This window comes from Tympanuchus pallidicinctus, unplaced genomic scaffold (genome assembly GCF_026119805.1).
Source record: "Tympanuchus pallidicinctus isolate F22 unplaced genomic scaffold, pur_lepc_1.0 scaffold19, whole genome shotgun sequence".
NCBI lineage: Eukaryota > Metazoa > Chordata > Aves > Galliformes > Phasianidae > Tympanuchus > Tympanuchus pallidicinctus.
Genome location: NW_026294710.1, coordinates 258,735 through 284,961, shown reverse-complemented (window position 1 = coordinate 284,961; position 26,227 = coordinate 258,735). Strand labels below are relative to the sequence as shown.

At 52.6% G+C, this 26,227-nt stretch overlaps 4 protein-coding genes and 1 long non-coding RNA gene across 7 annotated transcripts; 2 read left to right on the top strand and 3 right to left on the bottom strand.

Annotated features, from left to right (window-relative positions):
* Window positions 1–649: 649 nt before the first annotated feature.
* On the bottom strand, window positions 650–8,334 carry BSPRY (B-box and SPRY domain containing). The gene is made up of 6 exons (XM_052680751.1): window positions 8,226–8,334; window positions 7,854–7,952; window positions 6,812–7,042; window positions 5,387–5,412; window positions 4,406–4,530; window positions 650–2,091 (listed from the first exon to the last, which is right to left on the bottom strand). Exons 1-6 carry the CDS (start codon window positions 8,280–8,282, stop codon window positions 1,565–1,567), a joined length of 1,065 nt encoding a protein of 354 aa, XP_052536711.1. The 5' UTR covers window positions 8,283–8,334; the 3' UTR covers window positions 650–1,564.
* A 1,433-nt stretch (window positions 8,335–9,767) lies between these two features.
* WDR31 (WD repeat domain 31) lies at window positions 9,768–15,568 on the top strand. Its single transcript, XM_052681259.1, has 9 exons — window positions 9,768–9,874; window positions 10,361–10,490; window positions 11,498–11,572; window positions 12,328–12,472; window positions 12,550–12,650; window positions 13,019–13,086; window positions 13,957–14,098; window positions 14,547–14,709; window positions 15,402–15,568. Exons 1-9 carry the CDS (start codon window positions 9,828–9,830, stop codon window positions 15,560–15,562), a joined length of 1,032 nt encoding a protein of 343 aa, XP_052537219.1. The 5' UTR covers window positions 9,768–9,827; the 3' UTR covers window positions 15,563–15,568.
* On the bottom strand, window positions 9,828–15,553 carry LOC128079761 (uncharacterized). 3 transcript variants are annotated; one of them, XR_008206312.1, is made up of 4 exons: window positions 15,366–15,553; window positions 14,466–14,555; window positions 13,705–13,770; window positions 9,828–9,917 (listed from the first exon to the last, which is right to left on the bottom strand). It is a non-coding gene; the product is annotated as an uncharacterized LOC128079761 (long non-coding RNA). The 3 variants fall into 3 exon arrangements; XR_008206313.1 differs by lacking the exon at window positions 9,828–9,917 and adding an exon at window positions 10,216–10,465 and having other exon boundaries at window positions 14,648–15,553; XR_008206314.1 differs by having other exon boundaries at window positions 13,705–14,555; window positions 14,648–15,553.
* Window positions 15,569–17,472: 1,904 nt separating the features above from the next.
* On the bottom strand, window positions 17,473–25,586 carry PRPF4 (pre-mRNA processing factor 4). The gene is made up of 14 exons (XM_052681258.1): window positions 25,446–25,586; window positions 24,809–24,986; window positions 24,418–24,604; window positions 24,101–24,188; window positions 23,530–23,609; window positions 23,162–23,255; window positions 22,186–22,280; window positions 21,533–21,591; window positions 20,810–20,933; window positions 19,795–19,884; window positions 18,805–18,927; window positions 18,570–18,677; window positions 18,371–18,489; window positions 17,473–18,193 (listed from the first exon to the last, which is right to left on the bottom strand). The coding sequence occupies exons 1-14, from the start codon at window positions 25,518–25,520 to the stop codon at window positions 18,000–18,002; spliced, it is 1,614 nt and encodes a 537-aa protein (XP_052537218.1). The 5' UTR covers window positions 25,521–25,586; the 3' UTR covers window positions 17,473–17,999.
* Window positions 25,587–25,601: 15 nt separating this feature from the next.
* Window positions 25,602–26,164, top strand: CDC26 (cell division cycle 26). Its single transcript, XM_052681269.1, has 2 exons — window positions 25,602–25,789; window positions 25,877–26,164. Exons 1-2 carry the CDS (start codon window positions 25,709–25,711, stop codon window positions 26,048–26,050), a joined length of 255 nt encoding a protein of 84 aa, XP_052537229.1. The 5' UTR covers window positions 25,602–25,708; the 3' UTR covers window positions 26,051–26,164.
* The last annotated feature ends 63 nt before the right edge of the window (window positions 26,165–26,227 follow it).

Below are 26,227 nucleotides of genomic sequence, written 5' to 3'. Positions count from 1 at the left end.
GAACTGGGGAATGTATCAGGGTGCAGCACAGAAAGCATTTCACTTACACTCATTCACATATGTTGCGCAAGTTAATTCCATCAGGAGGGATGGCATACTGATAGTTAGCTCTTCTTAGTCACTGATTCCTGCAGAGCTGTCAGAGGACAGGCTGCCAGCAGAGCAGTCACTGCGCTGTATCTGCACATCTGGTGGACCTCAGGTTTGCCACCTCAACAAGAAGCTCCCTCTGCCCTGGAGCTGTAGATGGCAGCAATCACAGCCCTCCTGTTATGGGCAAAGTGGTCTGGAGATGCAGAATTTTGCTTAGTGTAATTTACTGCCAGCAATCTTAATTACTGTTTTGGATATTGAGAAATAGAATCACAGAATGGCCAGGGTTGGAAGGGACCTCAAGGATCATAAAGCTCCAACTCCCTGCCACATGCAGGGCCACCAACCTCCACATTTCATACCAGCCCAGGCTGCCCAGGGCCCCATCCAACTGGCCTTGAACACCTGCAGGGATGGATGGGGCATCACAGCCTCTCTGGGCAGCTGTTCCAGCTCCTCACCACTCTCTGTAAAGAACTTAAATGAAAACTTAAATAAAGATAACAATTTTTAAACACCAAGGAAATGCATTTCTTTCCTTCACCCAAGCTCAGTGTCAGTCCAACACCTTTTTTACTATCAATCAGCTGCTTGTTTTCACTGTAATATGCTCAACCTTGCCAAGCCCCAGGAACAAACAGCTCCATTCAGGTCAATGCTAATGGCTCCTCTCTTGCTGCTCCTCTGCTCTGGGAGATGCTGATGGTCCATGAGGATGCCCTGCCCAGTGTGGGTTCTCACATGGGTGACAACCCCCATTCATGGTGTCCCTCCTCCCACTAGGGCTCCTCTTTCCCAGTGTCCCTACAGCCTTCCATGCCTTCTGCCACTTCTCCTTCATTTCTCCAAACAGCTCTTAACCTTTAGGCAAGATTGAAATAATTTTCATTCCTGCAGCATGGAGTGTTTTGTTGCCTGTGTTCCTCTCCATTGGAGCTGGAAAGAAACCCTTGTCTTGAAGAGGAATGATTCACTCACAGAGGACTGGCAGAGCCAGGTGTTAAACACTGATCCCATATCCCAGCTTTCACAATTTTGCTCTCCCCACCTTGCACTCCCAGCTCAGCTGAGCAAACTGTGGTGTTGATGCCAAGGTCCTCCCATGCTGAACTGGCCTCAGTGGAAGCTCTGCTTCCTGCTGCAGCAGTTCCCAGCCCCCCTCCCAGCCCTGAGGACTCCAACAGCATGGGAGCTGGGGAGAGCTCACAAGTCTTCAGAAGGCACTGTGCTCCTGTGGGAGGTGCTTGGGGTCTAATTTGACCTTTTCCAAAGGTCCTGGCTCTGGGTCCTGGAGGGCAAACATCACGTGCTCGGCAGCCTGAAGGAGATGAAAGCCATTGTAAAACGAGAGAACAGATGTAGTGGCTGAAGGCAAGTCTTTTCTGATCACTGTACATGCTGGTAGCCCGCGAAGGCACTGTGGTGTATACAATCACTGTCCATACAGCCCTATGTTTGCAGCCCACCTCTCTCACCGGCTGAGTGAGATGCTCTGGTGTGCCACCGCAAAGACAGGGTAGACTGGTGCTGCAAAGGCCTCCCTGTGCGAGAAGAGGATGGTGCAGGAGTCAGGGTCGTAGAAAAGCACCTCCCCTCCCGCAAAGTCAACCAGCACACCGATCTCAGCCGGGGCCCTGAGCAGCTCCACAGGCTGGGGCTGACTGGCATGCAAGAACCTGAACTCCTTGTCATAGCGTGAGAAGACCCAGGAGGCAGCATTGAAGCCCAGGCGGGCCTCATTGCCAGGCCCCTTCCGTGGCAGCGAGCCGTAGCACACCCCCAGCTTGTAGGCACAGCTCTTCTCCACGCTGACCTTCCATGCATGGAGCCCCGTGTGAAAAGCCGCAGCAGCCAAAGCGTTGGGCCAGTGGTCAAAGCGCTCGGGGTCATCCAAGTCCAGCTTTGCTTTCTTGGGGCTGAAGGTCAGGGTTTTCTTGTCTTCTGACAGGCTTAGGTGGGGGCTGACGGTTTTCTCGTCTATGCTGATTTCCTGAGAGCCTGGGAGAGAAGCACACAGTGAGCACATGGAGGGCCTTCACCGCCCCAAGAACCCACAGCAATGGGTCCAAATGCTCCCCACGGTGATAATGGCAGCACTTGTGTTGCCACTTCCCAGAGTGGTGTGAGAAGGGATGGAAGGAGACAGCTCAGAGCAACGGGCCAAATCCAGCCAGGAATCTGCACTCACTGCACCAGAACACATCTACAGCAACGGCCTGGGGTTCCTGTCCCATACAGACAGGCTGCCAAATAGTGTGAAGAAGAGCAGTGATCCGAGCAGGGACTGGGTGTAATTCCTATCCACGGCAGGGAGAAACCCAAACCCTGTTCCTGCAGACTCCCTGCTCCTTCTCCCCAAGGTGAGCCAGGAGCCTACCAGGAAGGCACTTGCTTGGGAAAACCAGCAAAGCTGGTACTGCTGGGACAAGGAGGGATGGGCAGAGGAAGTCCCTTCCCCGCTACAAAGCACACTCAGCCCAAAGTTCATCAGCTCAGAACAGTCCACCAGTCCTGAGTGGTTTGGAACAGCCTCAGGAGGTGGCACCAGGAATTGCACGAACCACCACTCATCTCTTTTGCTGTGATGCAAGGACAGGTCCTTCATTCACAGCACAGAGGCAGCATCCAGCCCTGTGGTCCCCGCACACTCTCCCTGTGCCACCCTTCCTCCACACACACCTCAGCAGCCCACAGCAGGGTGTGAGCGCTGAGTAACTGCACAAATATTTCCCCAGCTCTGTAAATCTCTAAGCGAAGGGGAAAGGCTGCTGCCCACGTGACTCACCTCTGCCTGCTCCCAGGAGATGCAGTTTCCCTGTCCAGTGCTTTTCCTTGCCCTGCTTTCCCCACCCTCTCTCATTCATTTTCTGCCTTCAGCTGATGCAGAAATGGGGCTGGAGCAGGTGAGCCTTTTGCTGTGCCACCCCACACCTCCGGGCTAGGCTGTAAGAGGAGCTCAGCCACACAAAGCCCATTCCTGCTCCATCAGCCCCTGCCCAGCATTCAACACCTGGCAGGATGAGGCCCCAGATAACCAAACCACTGGGCTGCCACTCCAGAGACAGGATGGAATGGGCTGAGATAAGCTAATAAGTCTGCTCAGTAGGTCTGTGTTAATCACAACACACTTTACTGCATGGAAAAAGCCAAGTTCCTATTTCCAGTCTCACACCTGATACTGAAACCCTCGCAGCCCAACGCAGGCATCAAGTTATTGCAGGCCCCTTGGGCTCAATGCTCAGACCCCTCCCCAGGAGGACCATAGCCCTCCCAGAATGCTGCCAAGGGCTTTATGGGACTTTGTGTCTTAATGCAAGCTGGGGCTGCTGCAGTTAATATTACATTTGTTAAGCTATGTCCTGGGTGGACTATGGATTAGTGAGACAAGCAGGCACCCTATGACAGTGGTGTGTGAAATCCAACCACACACACACACACTCAGAAAGCATCAGAGTGAAATTTCCATGTAACGTGTGCAGCTACAAACCCAGCACTGTGATTTGGTGCCTCAAGGTCCTCACAGCTGGCAAGGATGAGACTGGGAAAGGAATCCATAGGAAAACTACATCACAGCAAAGGGAACTAGAGGCTGACTTGGGAAAAAATCTGAGAACCTGCTCAGCTTTGCCAATAGCAACTGCAGGATTTTGCTAAATTAATCTCAGAGGCGGAGCAGCACAAGAGTTTGCAGCAGAAGAGACAAACATTGGCACTATCTGCCACACAGCTGACACACAACCTTAGAGTGATACCAGTCAGAAGCACACGCACTTGCAAGGGATCTGGGGAGCGCTCATCACCACCAAGAGCGAGGTGAGCAGAAGTCAGGAGTTATCATGTGAGCATTGGGAAGATTACCCCAGGGAGAGGAGATGGGCACCTTTTGAAATTGTGAAGGATGTCAGCACCTTTGAGGAACAAGAAATACATTTGAAACGCTCTAACAACATCCCGGGAGAGCAAACATTTCACAGTCAGCCATCCAAGCTGATCGTTGCCAGATGAAAACCACTCCTGCTCAGAGCTGCCACACCATCACTGCTGCCCCGGCACACCAGGACACGGCTCCCCAGGCTCACAGCCACCCGCAGCTGCTCAGAGCCATTGATCAGAGCCACTGCCTGAATTCCCAGCCCTGAAGCTGTTGCTGCCCACCCGGTGAGCCCCAGGGAGCACCTGGAGGTGAGGCAGCACAGAGGTGCCAGGTCCTCCAGGGGGCAGGACACAGCCTCAGGGCGGTCACACTGCACCCAGGGCTTTATCGGGGTGCAAAACGAGCTTGCAGAAATCCAAATCTGAGTAGGACACTGACCTGTCATACAGCAGAGAACGGCAGAGGCCCACAGCCGGTGCAGCAGCGGACTCTGACCACACTGCTGATTAAAGTTTAACTTGGCAGACTCCTGTGGCTCTAAGATTCCCTCTGCCAACTCTGTCCTAGCAAAGAGACACAGCAGTTACTTTGAAATCAGGTGATTAATTGACAGTTGCTGAGAGGTGGTGGCAGAGGTCTGGAGGAAGGAGCACAGAGACATGAGCTGGAGGAGTCACCAGAGTGGCACTCACTGCAGGGACACTGCTCTCCTCCAAAGCAATACTTTTGGTTGGTTTTCATCACAGCCCCTTCTGAAAGAACTTCAGCTTTAAAACACAACCCTGCAGCCTGAGTCAATAGCTTCCTCATGCAGCACATGCAGGTTACGTGCAGTTGAGACCAGCCATCAAGATACAAGGGGAAAACAATGGAGGGCTGCAGGGAGAGCATGGGGTTTCCCTGTGAGGTTTTCTGTGGACAAAGCCTAATTGCTAGAGCAGAGGAGTGAGCTGGGACTGCAGATCCCACGTAATGAGGTTAAGGACCTGCTGGGTTCCTGCAGCCTTCAGCACACATCAGCTCATCTGGTGCTGGCAGCACGATATGCTGCACATCGTGCAGCGGGTTTATTGTTCTCTGCAGGAAAGCTGCAGGCAGGAACAGCAGGCCAGCTCCTCAGATGGGCGATGTGACCCTGCCTCCAGGGCAGTGCTGTTTTCTGAGGGGCTGGAGGAAGTCTCCTGCCAGCAAGTGCCAGAGCACCTGTAGGTGCCTGCAGAGGGGCACTGCAGAGCCTGGCCTCCAGCCCTTTCGAAGCAAAGACCAGAGGACACATGAGAATCTCTGTTCTCTGTCCTTGTCTTGGGAACAAGGGAGGGAAGAGCAGAGCTGTGGAGTGCTGCCCACTGGGGGAAGGCAGGAGGTGCTGGGCAGGCTCAGAGAAGGGGTGAGGAAATGCAGGAGCAGGTAGGTACTGACCTCTCGAAGATCTCTTGTTCCGCATTCTGGGGACAAAGAGAGAGAAAGTCAACACAGCTGAAATTCCCACAGAGAAAATCCCAAACTCAGGCTGGGGCACAGCAAACCAGGGACCCAGGGAGCACCAGTCTCCTTCCTGACCCACAGAAAACACCCCCAACCACAGCCACGGCCTCAGCAAGCATCCAACATCCATTTACTTTGGCTGCGGCACTTCTCACTCCTTGCCTCAGAAAATGAATGGGAATGGCTGAGGATGCTGCATGTTCCCTGTACCTACAGCTCAGCTCTGCCAAACTGGCAGGTGGCAGCAGCTCTGGGGCACAGCACGGGGCCCTCCAGACAACCTGCAAGCTGTGGGGAGCAGGAGACAGCAAACACAGCTGGCTCACCTGCTGCAAGGGAAACACGAGGGAGACCTACAGCAGGGAATCACAAAGCAGCAGATCGGACCCCTGTCCTTTGGTACACACCAAGCTGGATGCGCCTGGAGCCTCTTACTGCTGCATCCTGCCTTGCCCCAGGTGAGAAAACCCCAGCCCTGTCTGTCTGTCAGGTTCTGTCCTGTGTCCCTCCCTCCTCCCCACCTCTTGGGCACTGCAGGAGCACCCTGTGCTAGCAGCCAACAATCCTAAAAGCCTTCAGTAAAGGTGCTGCAAGGGTTACAGACCCTAAGGCAAAAGACAGACAATGCTGTGAGCAATTCCACTCCTCCCTACAACTGCTGACACTGGGCCCTTCTCTGGTGACATCAGCTAGCAAAGCAGTAGCAGAAATTCAGAGCCCAGCTCAGAGCTGCAGGGTTCACTATGTGCTTCTCAGTTCGCCATGAGATGACACATATCAGTTTGTAATAAATACCAACACCAAGCACCCAAGGTGGAGAATTTATGAATGCTATTCCCCTTCCTTTACTTGGCAAAAGGAGAAATAAAAGGGCCTTATGGCCTCTCTATCAGGTTAGATATGATGAGCAGCAGCTAAGAGCAAGCAGGAGGTGCAGTGCCTTCCTGCCTGCATCTAAAGCAAGAGAAGCCGATTAGTAAAATGCAGTTTAGCAGCTGGAAAAGAAGCTGAGCAAAGGGAAGCAGACACTGCTTTGTATGGCTAATACCTCAGACAGAGGTATATGCTGCACAACAGGATGGACCTCCAAGAAGAGCTGCAGGTGCTCCCAAGGAACATATTTTTATTAATAGGACAGCAGAAAGCTGACAGCCCAGTCCGACCTGCACCAAGTGGGCAGCATCACACCCACCTAGAAACCTGGGGGGATTGTTGGGATTGCCTGAAGCCCAATTCCAGCCGCCTGCTGTCACTGCACAAACTAATCAACACCATAATTAAGTCTGAGCATCCGCAATGAAAAACCAAGGCTGTTTCTGGGCAGCTGGGCCATGCCTTGGTTTGGGGAGGGGCACTCACCACCAAGCCCTGGTCGTCCAGGTTGGTGATCGTGTCCACCAGGTACGTGCGGAGGGCAGACAGCTTCTGCAGTGCCTCCGTCCAGTGCGCCTGCTGTGTCAGGATGCTCTGCTGCGCCCGCTCCTCCTCGGCGTGCACCTCCTCCAGCAGCCGCTGCTCCTCATTCTCACACACCTTCCCCACGAAGATCAGCCTCTGGATGACCAACTCTCGTGCGCTGTTAGCAGCGCTCTGCAAGGAAAGGAGGAGAAACAGCTGCAACCCAAATGAACACCCACAGCCCCCAGGGGCTCAGCTGTTAACTGAGCCCGAGCCACATGGTGATGCACACAGAGGTGAATGGGTTAAATTCCAAACCTGCTGGCCGCCTCCTGGCCCAACCAGCACACAAACTAATTGCACAATGACCACTAACCACTGCAGCATGGAAGCAACAACCACCTGCTCTGCCTGGGTCCCAAATGCCAGCCCTCCTCTGAACTGCCAGGAATCAACATCAGCAAAAAGCAGTGCTGACCACAATAGCTGCCTTCATCTTCAGGGTCAGCAAAGCACAAAGCAGAGCAGGGAAGATGAGGTGCCAGCCCTAGCTGGAGTGACCACATTGCAGCCTTTCAGTACCTAAAGGGAGCCTACAAACAGAAGGGGATTCAACTCTTGGAAAGGGTAGATAACAGCAGGACAAGAGGAAACGGTTTTAAGTTCAAGGAGGGAAGATTGAGGTTGGATGTCAGGGGGAAGTTCTTGACAGAGAGAGTGGTGAGGTGCTGGAACAGCTGCCCAGAGAGGCTGTGATGCCCCGTCCATCCCTGGAGGTGTGCAAGGCCAGGTTGGATGGGGCCTTGGGCAGCCTGGGCTGCTCTGAAATGTGGAGGTTGGTGGCCCTGCCTGTGGCGGGGGGTTGGAGATTCACGATCCTTGAGATCCCTTCCAACCCTGGCCATTCTGAGATTCCAGCGTGTTGTTGGATGGCAGCACACCAACACCTGCACGCCAAGGAGCCCCGGGACCGGCTTTGCTCCAGGACAGGGCAAGGACTTACCAGCACACCCTGGCTCCTGGCGGGCAGCACCTCGTCCACGTGCTTGGCGATAGCAGCGCTCTGCAGCTGCAGCCGCTCGCATCGGTCCACGAGTTTGTTCTGGAACGCGGAGAGCGGAGCAGCGCTCAGGCCCGGCACCGGCGGGGCTGGTAGATCCGGGACAGCCCTGCCGCAACCCCTCCGCCCGCCCTCACGCACACAGCCCCATTCACTCCCACCGGGCCCCCCGCAGCCACCCGCAGAAATCTCAAGCCGGAGGGAGGAAGGCAGACCTCCCCACCCCTGACCAGGCGCAGGCGCAGGCCCAGCCCGCAGCACCCCTCTCGCCTCCCTCCCGCGGCGAGGACCCCCGGCGTTCCCCCGCCCGCTCACCCGCAGCTCAGCCGCCCTCTCGGGCAGCGCCCGCGGCTCCGCGCCCCGTCGGGCCATGCTGCGTGCGCGGCGGCACCTGCCGCAGGTGCGGGGGGCGGTGGTGCGACGGGGCCGGGCCGGGAGAGATCAGCACTGCCCGCCCCGTCCCGCCCCGCCCCGCCCGTCTCCATGGAACCGCAGGGAGCGGGGATACGGAGCGGGGACGCGGAGCGGTGAGTGCGAGGCGGTGCTTCCCGGGGGACGTCAGGTCGTGTGGCTGCGGTGGGGCTGCGGGAAGCTTTGCGTCTGCCGACATCCTTCGGACGTACGCGAGCTCCGCCGGCGCCGTGGCGATGGGGGAAGGAGTGTGCGGGAATCGGTGCCCGCACGCCGGGTTGCCGCCGTCCCTCGTTCTGTCGTGCGGTTATCGCTGCGGTGCCACTACAGCACCACGGGCAACGGAAGGGCCGGCTTTAAAAAATGATAATCTGGTTTTAAAAGAATGATTCTGGTTTCTGTGAAGAGGTGCGTTGGGAGGACGGGAGATTCCCGGTGGGCGGGGGGTCCCCGAGTGCGGCTCCGTGCTGTGGAAGGGGCTTCGGGTCGTGGCAAACCCATAGGGAAGCTACGAGCAGTACAGCCCCGTTCACGGAGCCGATCGTTCCTTCGGGACCCAGAGGGATCCGCTCTTTGCAGAGGGCAGAAGGACGCGGCCGCTGCCCGGCGCAGCGCTGCTCTCCCTGCAGCCATCGGGGCAGGAAGGATGGATGGCTATGCTTGTGGGAGAAACCAAGGGCCGGAACTTGTCAGAGTTTAAGCCTTAGCAGCTCATGCCGTTTTATTTTGCAGGAGAAATAATTTCCTGCATTCTCTCGCTGTCACGGAAAAACCACCTTTGTTCCCAATGTCCCAAAGTGCTTTGATGTTCATTCTGATGGAAGGAAATGAATGAGCAGCGTAACGCTGCCTGGAGCTGTGAGCTGGATGGTTCTCTGCACCTTTGGAACATTCAAGCTTGTGGATAGAGAAGGCTGAGATTAGCTGGTATTAGTAATTGCTAATCACAGAGGCTGCCAGGGTAAAATTAGAAAGGGAATGTGCTGTGGAATGTCACCGACCCCTGCTGAGTGCTGCTGGTATGGAGCTTCCCTGTCTCTGGGCAGACTGAATGCATGCATTTTCTTCCGGTAGGAAGTAACTCAACCAATAGAAGTTGGGTTTTCTTCTGACCTTCTGTTGGCAGAATACCTGCCCAGGAGATGGGAGCACTAACGTACACCTAACGCAGACTAAATCCAATTGGTGTATCTTCGTCTGCAGGGAATCCAATTACTGGACTCGGTAATTCGCTGCCATTGAAATGGGTTTATTGGTGGCTGCCCTGTGTCTGTGCCTGCAGGCGGTGTCCATTCGGTGTCGGTGTCGTGCATAGGGTGGGCATCCCCCAGCACGTGACCCCAGAGGAGGGGGAGCAGCGCTTTATCCTGGATGTGTGAGAAGCAGAAATCTCTCTGGATCTCTGGTCGTGCTGCATCTCCTCGCAGCCAGCAGTGAGAGCCTGAGCCCGGCGTTGTGATGCTCCGTGCTGCTGCCTGCAGCTGATGCTGTGTGTTCAGCGGTGGGATGGGAAAACTGCAGAGTAAGATCAGCTTGCACACGGCCACGTACGGGTAAAGCATCCTCAGATGGTAGTATCTTGGGTTACTAAAGTGGCTGGGTGAGTGGGGAACATTTCAAGCATGTGAGTTTGGTTTCATTACTGAATTTATGGATCAGATCTTCATTTTTGAGCCTTGCTGCTGCCTGGCTTCTTTGGATGGATGGGATCCAAAATGTAACTCACAGGAGTGGCTGAGCGTGTCGGTGTGACCATTTACACTCCCTGTAAGTTGCTAACACAGAGCTCTGGAGGCCAAATGATCTACCCTTAATCAGGGAATCATTCAGATTGGAAAAGGCCTCAAGGATCCCCAGCCCCAACCCATTCCCACCACCGACCACATCCCTCAGTGCCACGCCTCCACATTTCCTGAACACTTCCAGGGGCCCCCCACCCCCAGGGCAGTCTGTGCCACTGCCTCTCCACTCTCTGATAAGAAATTTGTCCTAACATCTGACCTAAAAACACACTGCTGCTGTCCCTCTGCCGCTTGCAGGGCTGATGGCTCCATGGGAAGGCCAGGACGTGGTGCGGTGGTGGAGCTGCACAGCCCTGCACACAGCGATGCTGTCACCTGCGTGGCTGCTGTCAGACCAGAGCTCTGCGTGTCAGGAGGAAAGGATAAGGTACAATAGAATCAGAGGATCATAGAATCACTCCGGTTGGAAAAGCCCTTAAATATCATTGAGTCCAACCACGACCTAACTGTACTGCCCTAACTATCAACCCTCTGCTAAATCGTGTCCCTGAGCACCACATCCAAATGGTTTTTAAACACATTCAGGGATGGGGACTCCACCTCCCTGGGCAGCCCATTCCAGTGCTTAACACCCCTTTCAGTAAAGAAGTATTTCCTAATATCCAACCTAAACCTACCCTGGCGCAACTTGAGGCCATTTCCCCTCGTCCTGTCACCAGTGAGAAGAAACCAACCCCGCTCTCTCTGTAAGCACTTTCAGATATTGGAAGACAGCAATCAGGTCTCCCCTCAGCCTCCTTTTCCCCAGACTAAACAGTCCAGTTCCTTCAGTCTCTCCTCGTAGGCCATATTCTCCAAGTCCTTCACAAGCCTTATTGCCCTTTTTTAGACCTGCTCCAGCACCTCCATGTCCTTTCTGTACCGAGGTGCCCAAAACTGGACACAGAACTCCAGGTGAGGCCTCACCAGTGCCAAGCACAGGGGCAGAATGACTTCCCTGGTCCTGCAACCACACCACTCCTGATGCAAGCCTTCTTGGTCACCTGGGCACACTGCTGGCTCACATTCAGCCAACTCCGTACACCAAGGTCCCTTTCCATCAGGCAGCTTTCCAGCCACTCCTCCCCACACCTGTAGGGTTGCCTGGGGTTGTTGTGACCAAAATGCAGGACCCGACACTCGGCCCTATTGAAACTCATAGAGTTTACCTTGGCCCATCAATCCAATCTATCCAGGTCCCTCTGTGACCCTCAATAAGGAGGATGTGGGTAGGGTGGGATGTGCTCCGAAGACAGCTGTGCTTGCTGTAGGAGCTCACAAGCAGAACAGTCTGTTCCCTCTTTGGCTCAGTGTAACATAAACCTAGGCTGTGTGTGAGCCCTCTGTGTCCTGTTCCACTGCCACCGCTGACTTCCTTCCCCTGGCTCTCTGCAGAGTGTGGCTGTCTGTAACTGGAGGTCCGGAGCTGTGCTGGGGCGCTTCATCAGCCATGAGCACGAGGTCACCAAGGTGAGCATCAAGGAGTGCACCGGGAGCAGCAGTGGCAGTCTGGTATCTGCAGGGCGCTCACTCTGCTCTGTTGGGGGCCCTGGCAGCACCCAGCAGTCCCCTGTGCTCCTTCTCACCTTTCATAGCTCCCAGTGCTCACAGTGACGTGCAGTGTGCTCGTTTGGGTTTCTCAGAAAGTTTTCTTTTCCCCATGAAATGGATTTTCTGAGAATGGAATGGGGGTGAGGTGCAGCATGGTGTCGATTCCAGTGTCTCCTTACAGGAAGTTCTGTCACGTGGGCTTCAAAGCAGGGTTTCAAACTTTGCAGTGAGGTGTCTTTGCACCAACAATGTGCTTTGCTTATTCCTGTGAGACCCAGTACAAGAAAAGAAGCATTTCTTGCTGTGCTGCCATACAGGGAAATATCTGACCTCACACCATCCAAGCCTCAGCTCAGCAGCTCTGCGCTCACCCAGTGAAGCAGGTTAATCCCTGTGTCTCTGTAGCTGTGCCACAGGGACAGTGATGGGAACTGCCAACATTTCCCTTTCGCTGCTCACCAGGCCCTGCCCAGGGCTGCAGGCACTCCTCACGGTGTGAGTGGCTCCGGGCAGCACAGCTGAGCTGGGGATCCCTCCAACCTCAGCACTGATCCCTTCTTGTCCGCAGTGTCTGTTGTCACAGTGCTGCCACGGGCAGGAAGCAGAGCAGCTGTGCTTTCCCAGCACATGGCCAGGCCAGAGCCCAACCCATTTCTCCGTCTGTTCCTCTGCAGGTCACCTGCACCCATGATTCCAACAGAGCCTTCAGTGCATCCCGGGACAGAACAGTAATGATGTGGGAGCTCCACGGGACCTCAGGGCCAAGGCAGTTCTTCCCAGGCCATGAGCTGGTTGTTACTGGGCTGGCTGTGAGCCCGGGTGAGGAGCAGCACACTGCCCAAGTGGTTCTTCCTGCTGTAGCACGGCCGTGTTTGCATGCTGACTTGCTCTTGCAGATGCGTCGCGGCTGTGCACAGGTTCACGAGACAACACCATTCGCAAATGGGATGTGGAGACCGGAGAGTGTCTGTGCAGAGCTGCTCTCTCCAGGAACCTGGTAGGAGCCTCTGGTTCTTTGCGTCCCAGAATGGCAGCTCTGGTCCCTTGCATGCAGAGCCCCAGAGAGTGAATTTGCCTCAAGTTCGGCACTACACTAAACCCCTGAGACACTGTGAAGATGGACTGATGCTTCTGGAGATCAGCTTAAGGCTGGTTTTCCTCTCCTCCAGAACAGCACCTCCAGGAGCACAAAGGCACCCACAGATGTACAGCAATTTATTAATAACCTTTTGCTAAGCAGTGGAGAAAGCGGTGCCTGGGGTACCTCTGTTTCCATGGCACCATGTCCTGCTGAGCTGCTGGTTCCTCCCTGCCTGCTAAGCCCAAATCTTAGCATCACCACCACCTTTCCCTTCCCCTCTACAGGTAACACATCTGTGCTGGGTCCCTGGGGAGCCCTACGTCATCCAGACATCAGAGGATAAAACCATCAGGTAAATCCTTCCAGGCAGCCACAGAGGGGGCCACAAAGATGATCAGGGAGCTGGAGCAGCTCCCCTACAAAGACAGGCTGAGGGAGGTGGGCTCGTTCAGCTTGGAGAAGAGAAGGCTGTGGGGTGACCTCATTGCAGCCTTTCATTACCTAAAGGGAGCCTACAAACAAGAGGGGAATCTTGTTTGGTAGATACAAATAAGGACAAGGGTAGATAACAGCAGGACAAGGGGAAATGGTTTGAAGTTGAGGGAGGGAAGATTGAGGTTGGATGTCAGGGGAAGTTCTTGACAGAGAGAGTGGTGAGGTGCTGGAACAGCTGCCCCATCCATCCCTGGAGGTGTTCAAGGCCAGGTTGGATGGGGCCCTGAGCAGTCTGGGCTGTGAAATTGGAGGTTGGTGGCCCTGCCTGTGGCAGGGGGTTGGAGCTTTGTGATCATTGAGGTCCCTTCCAACCCTGGCCATTCTGTGATACTGTGGGAGCTGCAGCCAGGGCCACATGCTGATGGGTAAAGCAGTGTCAGTGCACAGGGGGCTGTTGGGGTGGTTGTTTTTCCTGTCTTCCTGCTCTCCCCCATCTGCCAGCCTCATGTGTGGCTGGAAGCCATTCCTGGCTCACCTGGGTCTCCTGCTGGGGGAGGACAGCATGGGGGCATCTGCAGCTGCAAGCAGCACTGGGCACCGCCTATGGGCACAAAAGAGAAAATTCTGAGCTCCACACAGCTGCCCTGGATAAAGGCTTGTAGAAAGGAGAGAGGCTGCTCCGTGGTGGCAAAGCGCAGGAGCACAGTGGGGCTGCAGGGAGGGCACCAACGGCTCCTGTAGCACAGTAATGGCTCCATGTCCCCATCCCCACTTTTTCTGCTTCCAGGATGTGGGACAGCCGGGAGCTGCAGGTGGCACACACATTCCCAGGCAAGCAGCACATCCAGACAAGCTGTGATGTGAGCCAGGATGGGCGATACTGTGTCAGCAGCAGCAGCGGATTTTCTGGGGAGGGCTGCGAAGCAACAGTGAGTCTGTAGGGCACCCAGTCCAACTCCTGCTTCTCTTCATCTCCACAGCACACAGCACAGGGCAGCAGCTCAGTCCTCCAGGGCTCTGCCTGCAGCATAGCACAGCTCCCACTGCTTTGGCCTTACCTGGAGTCACGGGTTGGGCTGGTGCTCAGTTTCCCCCCTGTCTATCCCTTTGTCAGTCTACTGCAGCAGCAAATATCCTTCCTTATTAAAGTGCTGGGATTCTGTTTGCAGATGCACATTTGGATTAATGGTGAAAACCTTTTTGGAGTCTTGAAGTGTTGTGAGATGTGCTCAGTGGCAGGGATAAAGGCAGAGATGTGCTATGAGGACGAGCGAGGAGCTCTTTAACCAAACCCACCTTCCTCTCTCTGTAAAACCTCTCTGTGCTGGCAGGTGGCAGTGACGGCCTGAGCTCTGAGCACTGTTCGTTTCCTTGCAGCTGTGGGACCTACGGCAGACCAGGAGCCGAGTGTGTGAGTACAGAGGGCATCTGCAAACCACAGCCTCATGTGTGTTCCTCCCACGGGGTCCTGCTCTCACCCCCAGCATTGCCACATCTTCATACGACAGCAAAGTGAAGATCTGGGACCGGGACACTGCAGGTAGGCAGGGCACTGCCCTGGGATAACAGACCTGGCTGCTGTTTCCCTGGGGTGATGAGCGCACAGCGGTGTGCCTGCCAGCCCTGCGTTTTCACGCAGCTGTAGGGCTGGGTGGAGATGAGCACCAGAGTAGTTTGTGTCCATCCTCTGGCAAAGAAGGATGTCTGGGTGCACGAGCCTTGAGGTGATGGGCATCTTCCTTGAACTAACAGGAAGCAATGATGGGATGTCCAAGTTCAGCAGTGAAAGACAAACAGTGAAAATCAAAAAGAACAGGGGAACTCCAGTGCTTTCCTTAGGACGGGAAAGTCGTAAGGAACACAGGCTGCACTGGAGTGTGGAGGGGGCAGCTGCGACCACCATCCTGAATGGGAATCTCTGCATGCCGGAGGGTTGGCTGAGGGCTGGGTCCTCACCAGAGCCAGACACAAAGCTGCTTGCCTGCCAGGCCCCACTGCAGCACAGGTTTGTTATCTCAGTGCTCAGAGGCAGACAGTGCCTCCGGAGAAGGGTCACAGATACGCTCTGCACTGAGCCCAGCAAAACTCACTGGTATGGCTACGCACCTCCCCACTAATTCAAGACAGGATAAAAAACAGAAATGTGATCAATCCCCATGTTAAAACCTTTCTTCTTTCGCTCACCTTTCCCCTCACCTGGTGTCAGAGTGACTTTTTCTCTTTCCTCCTCAGCCTGCCTTGCCACTGCATGCCTCGAGGGAGCTGGACCGCTGGTCTCACTGGCTGCCTGCGACAGCTCCACGCTGCTCTGCGCCAGCTTTCGCTCAGGGATCCACGTGCTGCAGCTGAGGCACCGTGAGGAGCTGGAGCTGGAGAAGGTGGCAGTATTTTGACCACAGATCCTTCCCAGCAGAGATTGTCTGTGGGGATCTGATCCTCCAATTCTTCCACTGACAGCAGGCACCAGGTGACCTCGTGCCTGCAGAGCAGTGACAGCTGAGCTACGGTGCACAGGGGATGTATTGCCTGTTGTTTGCTTGTGGGCGATGGGAAGCCATTAGAGCTGGCTAGAAGAAGAGCTGAATCAGTGATGCTTTCAGGCCAAATTCTCACTGCTGATAAGAGCATTGTGGGCTTTAGTCACAAAACCTCCACACAACCTGGCTGTAAAGGGAGCCAACGGAGGAGAAATGAGCTATGACAAAGCACGTGCCTTCTCTGTGCTGTTTCTCAGGTCTGAGTCTGATCAGAGCACTCCTCCTGCACCAAGAAAACAGCTTTTACTGTGAAAAGAAGGAACAACCAAGCTGTGACTTCACTGCTGTGAGAGGAAACCAGGGATCAATGTCTCTCCCTGGATCAGATTTAAATCAGCACTGCTAGGTCAGCTCACAGCACAGTGCCTCCAGAGGACTCCAGGGAATGAACAGTGTGTATTTTACCTGCTGTGACACAACTGGCTCCCAGTTCTGCAGCAGGTGGCTCATGTCTGGCCCGTGTGGTCCCAAGCGGCAGCTCTGCAGCATGCCTGGGCATCAGGCAGGGAATGCTCAGCCTCCTCTCCTTGCTCCAGTTTTTCATCCTGCTGCATGGGGCTGAGCGAGTATAAATGCAGTTCACTGGTGTCTAACATTTCATCCTAAGCCAGCTAGAAGTATGCTGCTGTGCCAGGCGGGAGCAGGACAAGCACTGGGTAAGGATTGTCCCATGGGCAGCCTGCTGAGTTTGTCCCTTATGGGCAGGGAGATCCCTGTCTGTGCAGCTAGCAGCATATGAGCTTTTCAAATGATACCTGAGAAGGGGCATGAGCACACATAGCTGGATGTTTAGGCTTATACAAGAGAAGACAGCAATTAAATATGGCTTTTGTGCTATTTCCTGGCCTCGAGTCTGTTAACATTTTTCCTGGGAGTAAATAAGACAGAATATGCAGCACTTGGCAGATGCCACCATACTTCTAAGGGAGCAGAGAGCACACAGCCCACTGTTAGAAGAAAGGAAGTAACTCATACGTGGTTTTTTGATGTCCCCCACTGCAAATGTTGAGAACAGCACTGTGTCTGTTTCCCAGGGACAATGGACAGCTGCTCTCCAGGTGACAAAGAAGAGATGACCGTTTTTTTTTTAGGACGAGGGGAAATGGTTTTATGTTGAGGGAGGGGTGATTGAGGTCGGACATCAGGGGGAAACTCTTTACCCAGAGAGTGGTGAGGTGCTGGAACAGCTGCCCAGAGAGGCTGTGATGCCCCGTCCATCCCTGGAGGTGTTCAAGGCCAGGTTGGATGGGGCCCTGGGCAGCCTGGGCTGCTCTGAAATGTGGAGGTTGGTGGCCCTGCCTGTAGCAGGGGGTCGGAGATTCATGATCCTTGAGGGCCCTTCCAACCCTGGCCATTCTGTGATTCTGTGATTCTGTTTTTTCTCCTGGAAATATTTTAAGATAGACTGAAATCAAATCATGAATCACAACACCGCTGTAATTCTTCCACTTCTTAGTCAGACCCAGAAGCAAGTGCACATGTTCAAGCCATCTTCTGATTTTCTAGAACACATCTGAACTTCAGTTTAAAGAATAAACAACAAATAAGAAATTTCCTCACAGTGGAAGTTAGAATGAGACAACCCACAATGAAGCAGCCTTCTTTGCATCATCTCAGGTGAGACACATCAAAACCTTCAACAGGAGATGTGAAACACCCAATCTGTAAAACAGCTCAAGGAGCTCAGACACGAGATGTGCACTGAAAATTTCTTGGCATTACAACACCCACTGCAAGTGGAAACAAAGGAGATACAGGCATCTATGTTCAGAGACCAACCTGCAGAGGCAGAGGAACTGTGGTACGCTCTCCTCTAACAGCTAACTCTGCTTTATTTTTTGAAGACACAGACTGCTGTTAAAGCATCTTGGAAAAGAGAAGGTAAGAAAACACAGAACATACAACAGACCATACATGAAGTGCTGTGTGGCTACCTACAGAAATGTAAGACAGACTGGAGCAAACCTGTGAGCCTGTCCTAGAAGGAAGGTGGAAGAAGGTAGTTCATCTCCAAATTACTGCAGATAACCACTATCTGCAATATAAAGCAAAAGTCCTAAAAAGTGGAAGAACATCATCCCAGCTTTGACTCCAAACAAGCCCTGGTCAGCACAGATGCTTCAAAACTGCCTCAACCAGGAAACCAAGACCAGCTAGTGACCACAGCCACTGTGACACATGTTGCAACAGCCGATTCCTTTCCTTTTTTAAAAATTTAATATATAAAAACCCAGGTCTTAGTTCAAAGGCATTATTAACATTGCTGTCCCAGTTCATCAGCAGTGCCTTTGAGCTACTCTGCTGTCCACAACTTGAAGGTTCTGTCATAGGAGCACGTTGCTATCAGCTGCCCATCGAGGGAGATATCCAGTCCCATCACCTTTCCCTCATGACCAGCCAGTGTTTTCAGAGGGGACCAGCCAGGGTGAGTCCAGATCTTTGCGGTGTTGTCGTAAGCGCCCGTCAACAGGAAGTTACCATGATTGGCTGCAGTTGAGGAAAAAAAGGGAGAAATGAGTTTTGCAAATAAACACGTGACAAATCTTCTACCGCTACCCAGTGCAGATCTTCCTGATCTGAGGATGCGTTTTTGAGTTGCCACATTCCCTGCCACCTCAGCAGAGGAAAGGCAGGAATAAGGAACATCAGACAGCAGGTACTTACGTTCAAATTTCACCCCAGTCACCAGGTTCTGATGGGCAGGAATGGTGTAGATGCACTTCCTCTGACGGAGGTCCCATACCTTGCAAGTATTGTCACCACTGCCAGTTGCAATGTGGTATCTGCCAGGAGTCAAGAATGCATTGAAAGCTGAGCTTCGTACTCAGATCTCCCACACAAGGCATGCAAGCTCCTGTCTTACCCATTTGGGGAGAAGTTAAGTCCATAGATCTCCTTCAGGTGGCCTTCCAGAAACATGATACAACGCCCGGTGCGCAAATCCCACACTCGGCCAAAAGCATCCAGTCCACTAAGAGAGAACCCAAACTCCATCACCTCCAGACTTCAGCAGCTGACAGAGCGCCAGTACTGCAGCTTTTGGAGTCAGTGAGCAACAAAACCTTGGTAATGTTTCACATACAGTGAAACAAACTCACCCAGTCCCAGCAAGAGACCCATCTGTGTGAAAGGCAATGTCATAGACCCCTTTGCTGTGCCCCTCCTGATGAAGGATCTCTTCCTGGGCTTCCAAGTCCCACAAGCGCCACGAGTGATCGTAACTTAAATTAAAAGAAAAAAAGCATTAAAATCTGATCATATAATCCTATCTGAACTGGGCACACACACACCAGCTGCCAGGACATCCACTCTGCCTGTTTCTTTGAGCATTAGGAAAACACAGACAGGAATGAGACTGTAAACCTCAAAAACTCAGAGATCCTCAGCACACCCCTGGGAGAGCAGGGAGCTTCCCTACTTCCACATCAGCGTGGCATCCTTAAACCCTGAAGGGATCACACAGTGCATCCGTGGGCAGGTGAAGAGATGCACCATACAAAAAACACACATGCCCTGTTCAAGTGCTGTTCCCTTTTCAGCTGCTAGCGTGGAGCACAGATGGCCTGAGAGAGCCACACAAAAGGAAAAGGGAAGAAACAGTTATCACTAACTGCCACAGGATGATTTCATACATGAGCAGAGAATGTTTGGTTCACTTTGTATAATTTCAAAACTGAAGGAAGAGAGAATAAGGTGGAACAGCCTCGCTTACAAAGATCACCATCCTCACTGCCAGAGTGTGGGTATTTCACTGAAATCCTCTTAGCAGCAGCAAACATTTCGGCTTCTGGAACTGGATTTTCAGATCACCTTTGTACCATTCAGCTCCAGTCCAGTCCCCCTCTCCTTCAGCACCACCGTCTTCAGCCACCTCCCATCCCACGCTCACTCAGGAGGCAGCAGCAGCCATTGGGCTGCTCCTCTGGCAGTTGGAAATCTCCAAGGAGAAAACCAAATATTTTATTACCTCAGCATACACTGCTTGCAACTGGCTCTCATGTGAGGTGCAGAGAAAGGAAGCCTTTCATGAATCCCAGTGACTGCAGCTAATAGCATCTTAAACAAAAGCATCAACAGAATCCCCTTACCAAGTAGTGCCCAGGAACCTCCCAGAGGGGTGCCACATCACACGTGCCACTCTCATGCTGTGTCCTTCAATATCTGCCACTGGCTCATCACTGCAAACAAGATCATCAGACATTGGTCAGGGTGGCTGGCTCTAGCCAAACCTTTGCAGCAATGAGCACAGTGAGACGGACTTTAATACAAGCCAGACAAGAAAGTCAGTGTTGACTACTGACTCTAAATGCTGCTTTTTGCTCACAAAGCTGAAGCTCTACGTAAAGACCTTTATCCACATTCATAACTTCAGTAATAAGTTCTCCTGAAACAGTTTCAAAAACTGACAACCTGAAGGTCTCAACAGCAGAAACCGTCTTTGCTGTCACTATGCAGAACATCTAATGCTGCAGCAAACTCTGCTATGCTGAAGATAGCCAGGGCAGGCAGGACAGAGCAAATATTTATTCTCCCAGAGCTACGTGCTGCAGCACCTCAGCAGCCTGCAGTGGAAGACCTGAACAGCACTGACAGTATCCTTCCAGCAGACTAAAGAGATGTGGTCACACGAGACTAAGGAACAATTGTTGCCTGGCACAAGTATGCTTCTGCAATTAGAAACAATAGCTTTTGGGTAGGGGTAATGAACTGAGGATCTCACAGCTGCCTGCCTCTTCCTGAGACACTGCAGCATTCCGCTTTTCAAACACAGCAGATATTAATGCTGAAGAAGGGGAATTCTCTCCTAAATGAAAGGTCAGAATAAAAGCACCTCCAGATCTTCCACCCATCACTCAACTGCATCAGCAGGTTGCTAATGCACAGCAGCACACTGACTAAATTCCTTCCAGACAATTTCCCTCACCTCGTTTCCCCTAATCAGGGCGATGTCTTTGCCTGCTTAAGAAGGAGACACACACTGAGGCTGGGAATTACACTGGTGTTATAATAACAGGCCATGTTTGCCTGAAAGTAAATGCCCACTGTTTCATAAGGTAAGCCCCCAAACAACAACAACCTGTGTGTGCTCTGTGTGATTCTGACCTTTCAAGGCTCCAGAGTTTGACAGAACCATCAGCTGCACAAGAGGCCAAGTTGACGTCCTTCTTGTCGAGGGAGACGGTGGCTTTGGGATGGAAGACTATTGCTCCTACATTGGTGCTGTGTCCTTAAGAGGAAAGAAAATCAAAATCCATAATCTTCCAATCTTGACCAAGTCTCCAGAAAAGGAGCATTTTTTCAGTTACTGGTTAGTCAGCTACCAGAGCATACTTTCACCAAATGTCCTCCCACGTTGAGCAAAGTTGCACAACGAAATTACAATTCCAGTGGCACCCATTTAAAAATATCTAACACTGAGATTTGCAACCCTCAAAACACAGTGAAAATTCAACATATGTGAAAGAAAAGATTTGTGTTTAGTCAAAGTTGTGCCCACTGTTCAGAGAACCTCACTGGGACTCCGTGGTATGGCCAAGAATGCTAAAACTTGGCTCAAAATAACTCAAAACAGGTTTTGAAATGAAGCAAAATGAAAACATCATCCAGAAATGGAAACAACAAACTTTTTTTCTTTAAGAGAAACGTCAGGACTTTCTCTGGACTATCTGACACGTGTCTGTGCTCCACAAGCCTGTGTGATGCTCTCATGAGAATAAGGTCTGCCCAGAGAACACATTTTCAGACACAAAACAGTTCACGTACAGGAATTCAGCCTAGAGAGGAACAAAAGAATTACACAGGATTTCACTGAAAGTCATTCTCTACCTCGTAAGGTGTGAACAAGGTTGCAGTCAGGCACGGACCACAGCTTGCACAGTCCACTCCTGTTGAACACAAGAAACAGAAGTCAGTGTAGACAGGAGCATCAAACAACTTACCAAACAAAGCTGCAAAACTGCACCGAGGGGTTCTGCAGTGGGTGGCAGTCTGACAAAGCAGCGTCTGACATCGAAACACGTACAAGCAAAGGTGTGTCACTGAATTCCTCCATGAGGAAAAAATGGCACCCACTGATGTTCATTGACACTTGTGAATGTTTATGGAGACCAAACAGTAGATGTGAGCACAGCGAGGGGTGGGTGGTGCATTTCAGCAGTGCCCACAGTGACAGTGCTCACTTCCTCTAGTGGTTTGTAATGAGCGTGACATGCAGGCTCTTGTTCATCACTGCCAAGAACAAGAGCTAATGGTGCTGACTATATTGAAAAAGAGCGTTCTGTAGCTGAGAACTTGCTCTATCAAAAAGAGTCACTGTGCTCACTGCACCTGTTGTAGTTTCCATGGAAATAAACACGAATCATTACTTTCACAGCAACCTACTTACTTGAGGCCTAAGGCCCCTCTTCACTCAGTGCCGGCCAGGCGAACCAAATACTGGATGCCCACGCCCTGAAGTAAATGCTTTAAAGAGAACTTACCAACAGGCAGTAGCCAGGAGTTTGGAGTTGGGGCTGAAGTGGCAGTAGGACAGCGGGCGATCATCCCCAATCTGACTGCAGAAGTTATTCAAGGACTGCAACCAAATACAGAGAAAACAAGGAATAAATACAAACGACCTAGGGAAAGTCCTGGCCAATGACTGAGGTACAAGAAGTCAGAGGCCACAGGGAAGTCACTTCCAAAGGGAGAAGTTACCTCAGAGCTACTGCAGCTCCAAGCAGGAGGGCCATGGAGCTCATCTGACTGAGAGAAGCCCCACGGCACAGCTTAGCACTCCGTATGCCACCCACCAGATTGCCACCACTAACGCTGGAGCTCTGCTTTGCAACTCAAGCTTTGACTGAGAACTCACTGCAATTCTGACCTCTTTCTACATCTCACCCAAGGAACAGAACCAGACAGAGGAGGGCAGGCAGTGCTCTTAGAGGAGAAGCAAATCCACTGGCAGCTAATGCATTGGGGTGTAAACACACTGTGTGCTTAAACCATCCCATTAAGTTAGCAATCTGACTTAACGTGCCTGACCATGATGCCTCAGGGGCGTTCTAAAGCACAATTTCCATTACTGTGTTGGTTATTACTTTCCTTGGGTTTATAGAATAGTGACCATGGCACAGGATGAGAAAAAACAATCTGTTCCTTTCTAACCAACTAAACCTGTGACAACCCCAAGAAGCAATTTGTTCAGCTTCAAGGGCAAGAGCTAAATCAACACAGGGATGTATCTTTTCATCCCTCTGCAGCGTGGGAAGACAACAAAAGCAGATCTCTCTAAATAACTGCAGAAACAATTACAACACGTGTAGAAGAGAGAGAAAGTGCAAAGTTCTTCAAGGCACAGCATAGCAAATTAAATACACCTGGATGGCACCTCCAGGCAGCTCTCTCTTTCTGATCTCTTTGGAATTCAGGAAAAAACATTAAAAACAGCAGTTGAACAGATGGCAAACCTACTCGTAGGGACTTGTGTAGTTCTTGTCTCTGCGATGTCCTGGTTGCCTCTGGAATCTCTTTGAGCAGCCGGGCTTCTTCTAGACGCTTCACTGCCCTGTGAGGAGCAAAGACGGAGTAGCAGGTGTCCGAATTTCCCACGTCTCAATTTCCCATGCACTGCTGCTAGAAACCCTTACTTCCCCATCACTGGGCTAACACTACAGTCAAGTAACTATTAACTCAACCTTTAAGCCCATTGGATTTGTCTACCAGTATATGTTCTGCATTCTTTCGATCTCAAATTTACTGCACTACCCACAACGGGATCAGTAGTTAAGAGTTTACAAAAGGTTGCATTTCTCTCCTTCATTTATGTTAGTTTTACTTACCTGGGAAGCGAATAGTTAGCAAGCCACAGCCTTGCTGTTTTTAGACTACGTGGTCCTTCATGGTACCAAGTTTGCTGATACTGTAAGGAAAAGAACAAAGACGAAGAAAAAGCTTGCATGGCACTGCTCAATTCAGTTACCCTAGATGACTTCTTCTTACATCAGCCCCCCAAAATGGTAAGGGAAAAATGGACTCCAAAAAAAGAAAGATGAATCAAAGGCAGAAGGATGCAGTAGCAGAAAGAGTTTTCTTCTTCCTGAGCAGGAAGACAAACAACAAGAACGTGGTATAACTATGTAGCAGCCCAAACACCAACTGCCTGTTTTATATATTGTACACGACATAGAATTTGGCTAAGTACAAGCCAGTCTTAATGCACTGAAGCATTAATTATGCACAATGCATTGATACAGGACTGCTAAAATGGGCAACAATGAAAAAAGAGAAAGAAGGGATGACATTAGAATTCACACCCTGACCAAAACCAGGTTTGAACATCTTAGAGACCACTAAAATAAGGTATCCAAAAGGTGACCATATAAATCTCCCCCAGCACTGAGAAATCATCACCTCTTCTTTAGACTTTTTAGATCTGTCGTCATCTTTCCTTGTCTTTTTCAATGCATCTGTGCCGACCACTGAGAGGATATTTCTTAATCTGAAAAGAAACACATTAAGATGCATTTACTCAGTGAAATCTCACACAATCTGACAAACGCTCACTGTGTTCCATTCTTTCTTCTGGACAACCCTTGCTATGTTGTAACAAAACACCACTGACTGGCAGCACTCACTGCATGCCAACTACAAGGAAAACATTAGGAATATGACAAACTGGGGGAAGCTGAGCATTCCCTCTTTGCAACACACAAGGGCGGGCACAGCACCTCTCCCTCCTCTCAGCAGGACCTTCTCCAAAGAGTGTTATGGGCTCCCCGAGGGCTCGCAGGCAGGCTTTCACTTCAGAGTCATCCGTGGAGACGTTGATTTGCCGGGCTCGCTTCCTGCGCTCAAACTCAGCCAAGACTTCCGCCTGCCGCTCGGTCATGTGATCCTCCAAATCAAAGACCTCACCTAAACCAAAGGGAAACCATCAGACCGGAGACGGCAGCCGGACTGGAGATCCCTCTCCAACAGGAAGATCCCAGCAGAAAGCTGGCACTCCAGGCAGAAGCCTTCCCTTCTCAACTCTAATCTATGCTCAGAGATTATCAGAGTGACTTTTGATTATGTCAAATTGAAGAGGAAAGACAAAACCAGGTGGCTGAGCACTCTCACCGCTGCTGATGTTGATGTTGCCGGCCTCGAGGGCGGCCTTCATCCCCTCCTTCCCCAGAAGCCCAGACTCTCCCTTCGCCAGCCGCTCCCGCTCCTTCTCCTCCAGGCTGCCGTAGAAGATGGGTGCTCTCTTGGCAGGGGGAGCATCGCCCTCCTCTGATGGTTTGCTCTTTGTGGGCTGCAAAGGAAAGGCAAAATTGTCCGATTCCCTCTGTGCCCTGCCTGCAAAGCAGAGCAGTGCCTGCATGCCTGCAGCAGGAACATCTGCTGGGGCCTGGGGGTGTGCGAGGAGACCCTGACATCGTGTGGGAGCAGCACGGCTACACCCTGCGCATAAAGAGAAGAGCTAAAACGTAGCGTTTGAGTCAAGCGCTCAAATTAGACCGGGCCCTTTTTGTCCCCCTGCTATCTGCTCGGGCACGACTTCCAGGTGATGTTTTTCTGCGGAATTTCTGTTCCCAACTTTAAGCCACGAAGCTCCTCCCGCTCCTCACACTGAGTTCCCGGGCAGGAGAGCCCAAACTCCCCTCCCGCAGTGCAGCGGGGGCCGCCCCGTGCTCAGAACACTGCCGTCGTTACGAACCCATCAAGAAAACTACGAGATTGTGGGAAAACACCCAAACGCCACGGCTCCTACCTCAGGCGGCGCGGGGGCCCTCACAGGAGCGGGCCGAGCCCCGCCGCGCGCCACCGGTGCCCGCACGGAAGCCATAGCTGCACTGCTACACGACCGCGGCGCCTCACTGAGCACTTCCGGGAGGCGCGGAGCAGACCGTAAGTGACAAACCGGAAGAGGCGGGACAAGATGGGGTAGACCGGAAGACGCTGGATGTACGAGACAGATCGGAAGGGGCGGGGCACCGCGCGGAGCAGGCCGGGAGATCGACGGCGGCGGGAGTGATGCTGCGGCGGAAGCCGACGCGCCTGGAGCTGAAGTTGGATGACATCGAGGAGTTCGAAGGCGTCCGGAAGGACCTGGAGGTGCGCGCGGGGCCCGTGGGGGCGGCCGGCCTGGGCGGGCCCGGCCTAGCACGCGCCGTGCCTTGACGCGGTCCCTCCGCTCCGCAGAGCCGCAAGAAGCAGCGGGAGGAGGCGGAGGTGGCGACCGGCGAGGAGGCGGCGGGCATCGCGCTAGGCAGCGAGCACAAGAGCCGGGAGCAGATCATCAACGACCGTATCGGCTACAAGCCCCAGCCCAAGGCCGGCGTCCGCGCTGCGCATTTCGGTACCTTCGAGTTCTGACGGGGCCGCGGCGCTGTGCCGCCCCGGGCGGTCCGCCCTCCCCCGTCCTCCTTACCACCCGTGAGAGCCCTGGGGCGGCTGTGCTGTTTTAAATAAATGCGTTCTTTTTTAGAAGCGAGCACAGGAAGTTTTTTCCCGGATGCTGCTCCGCTTGGTAAGGCTGTGGAAGGAGCCGCC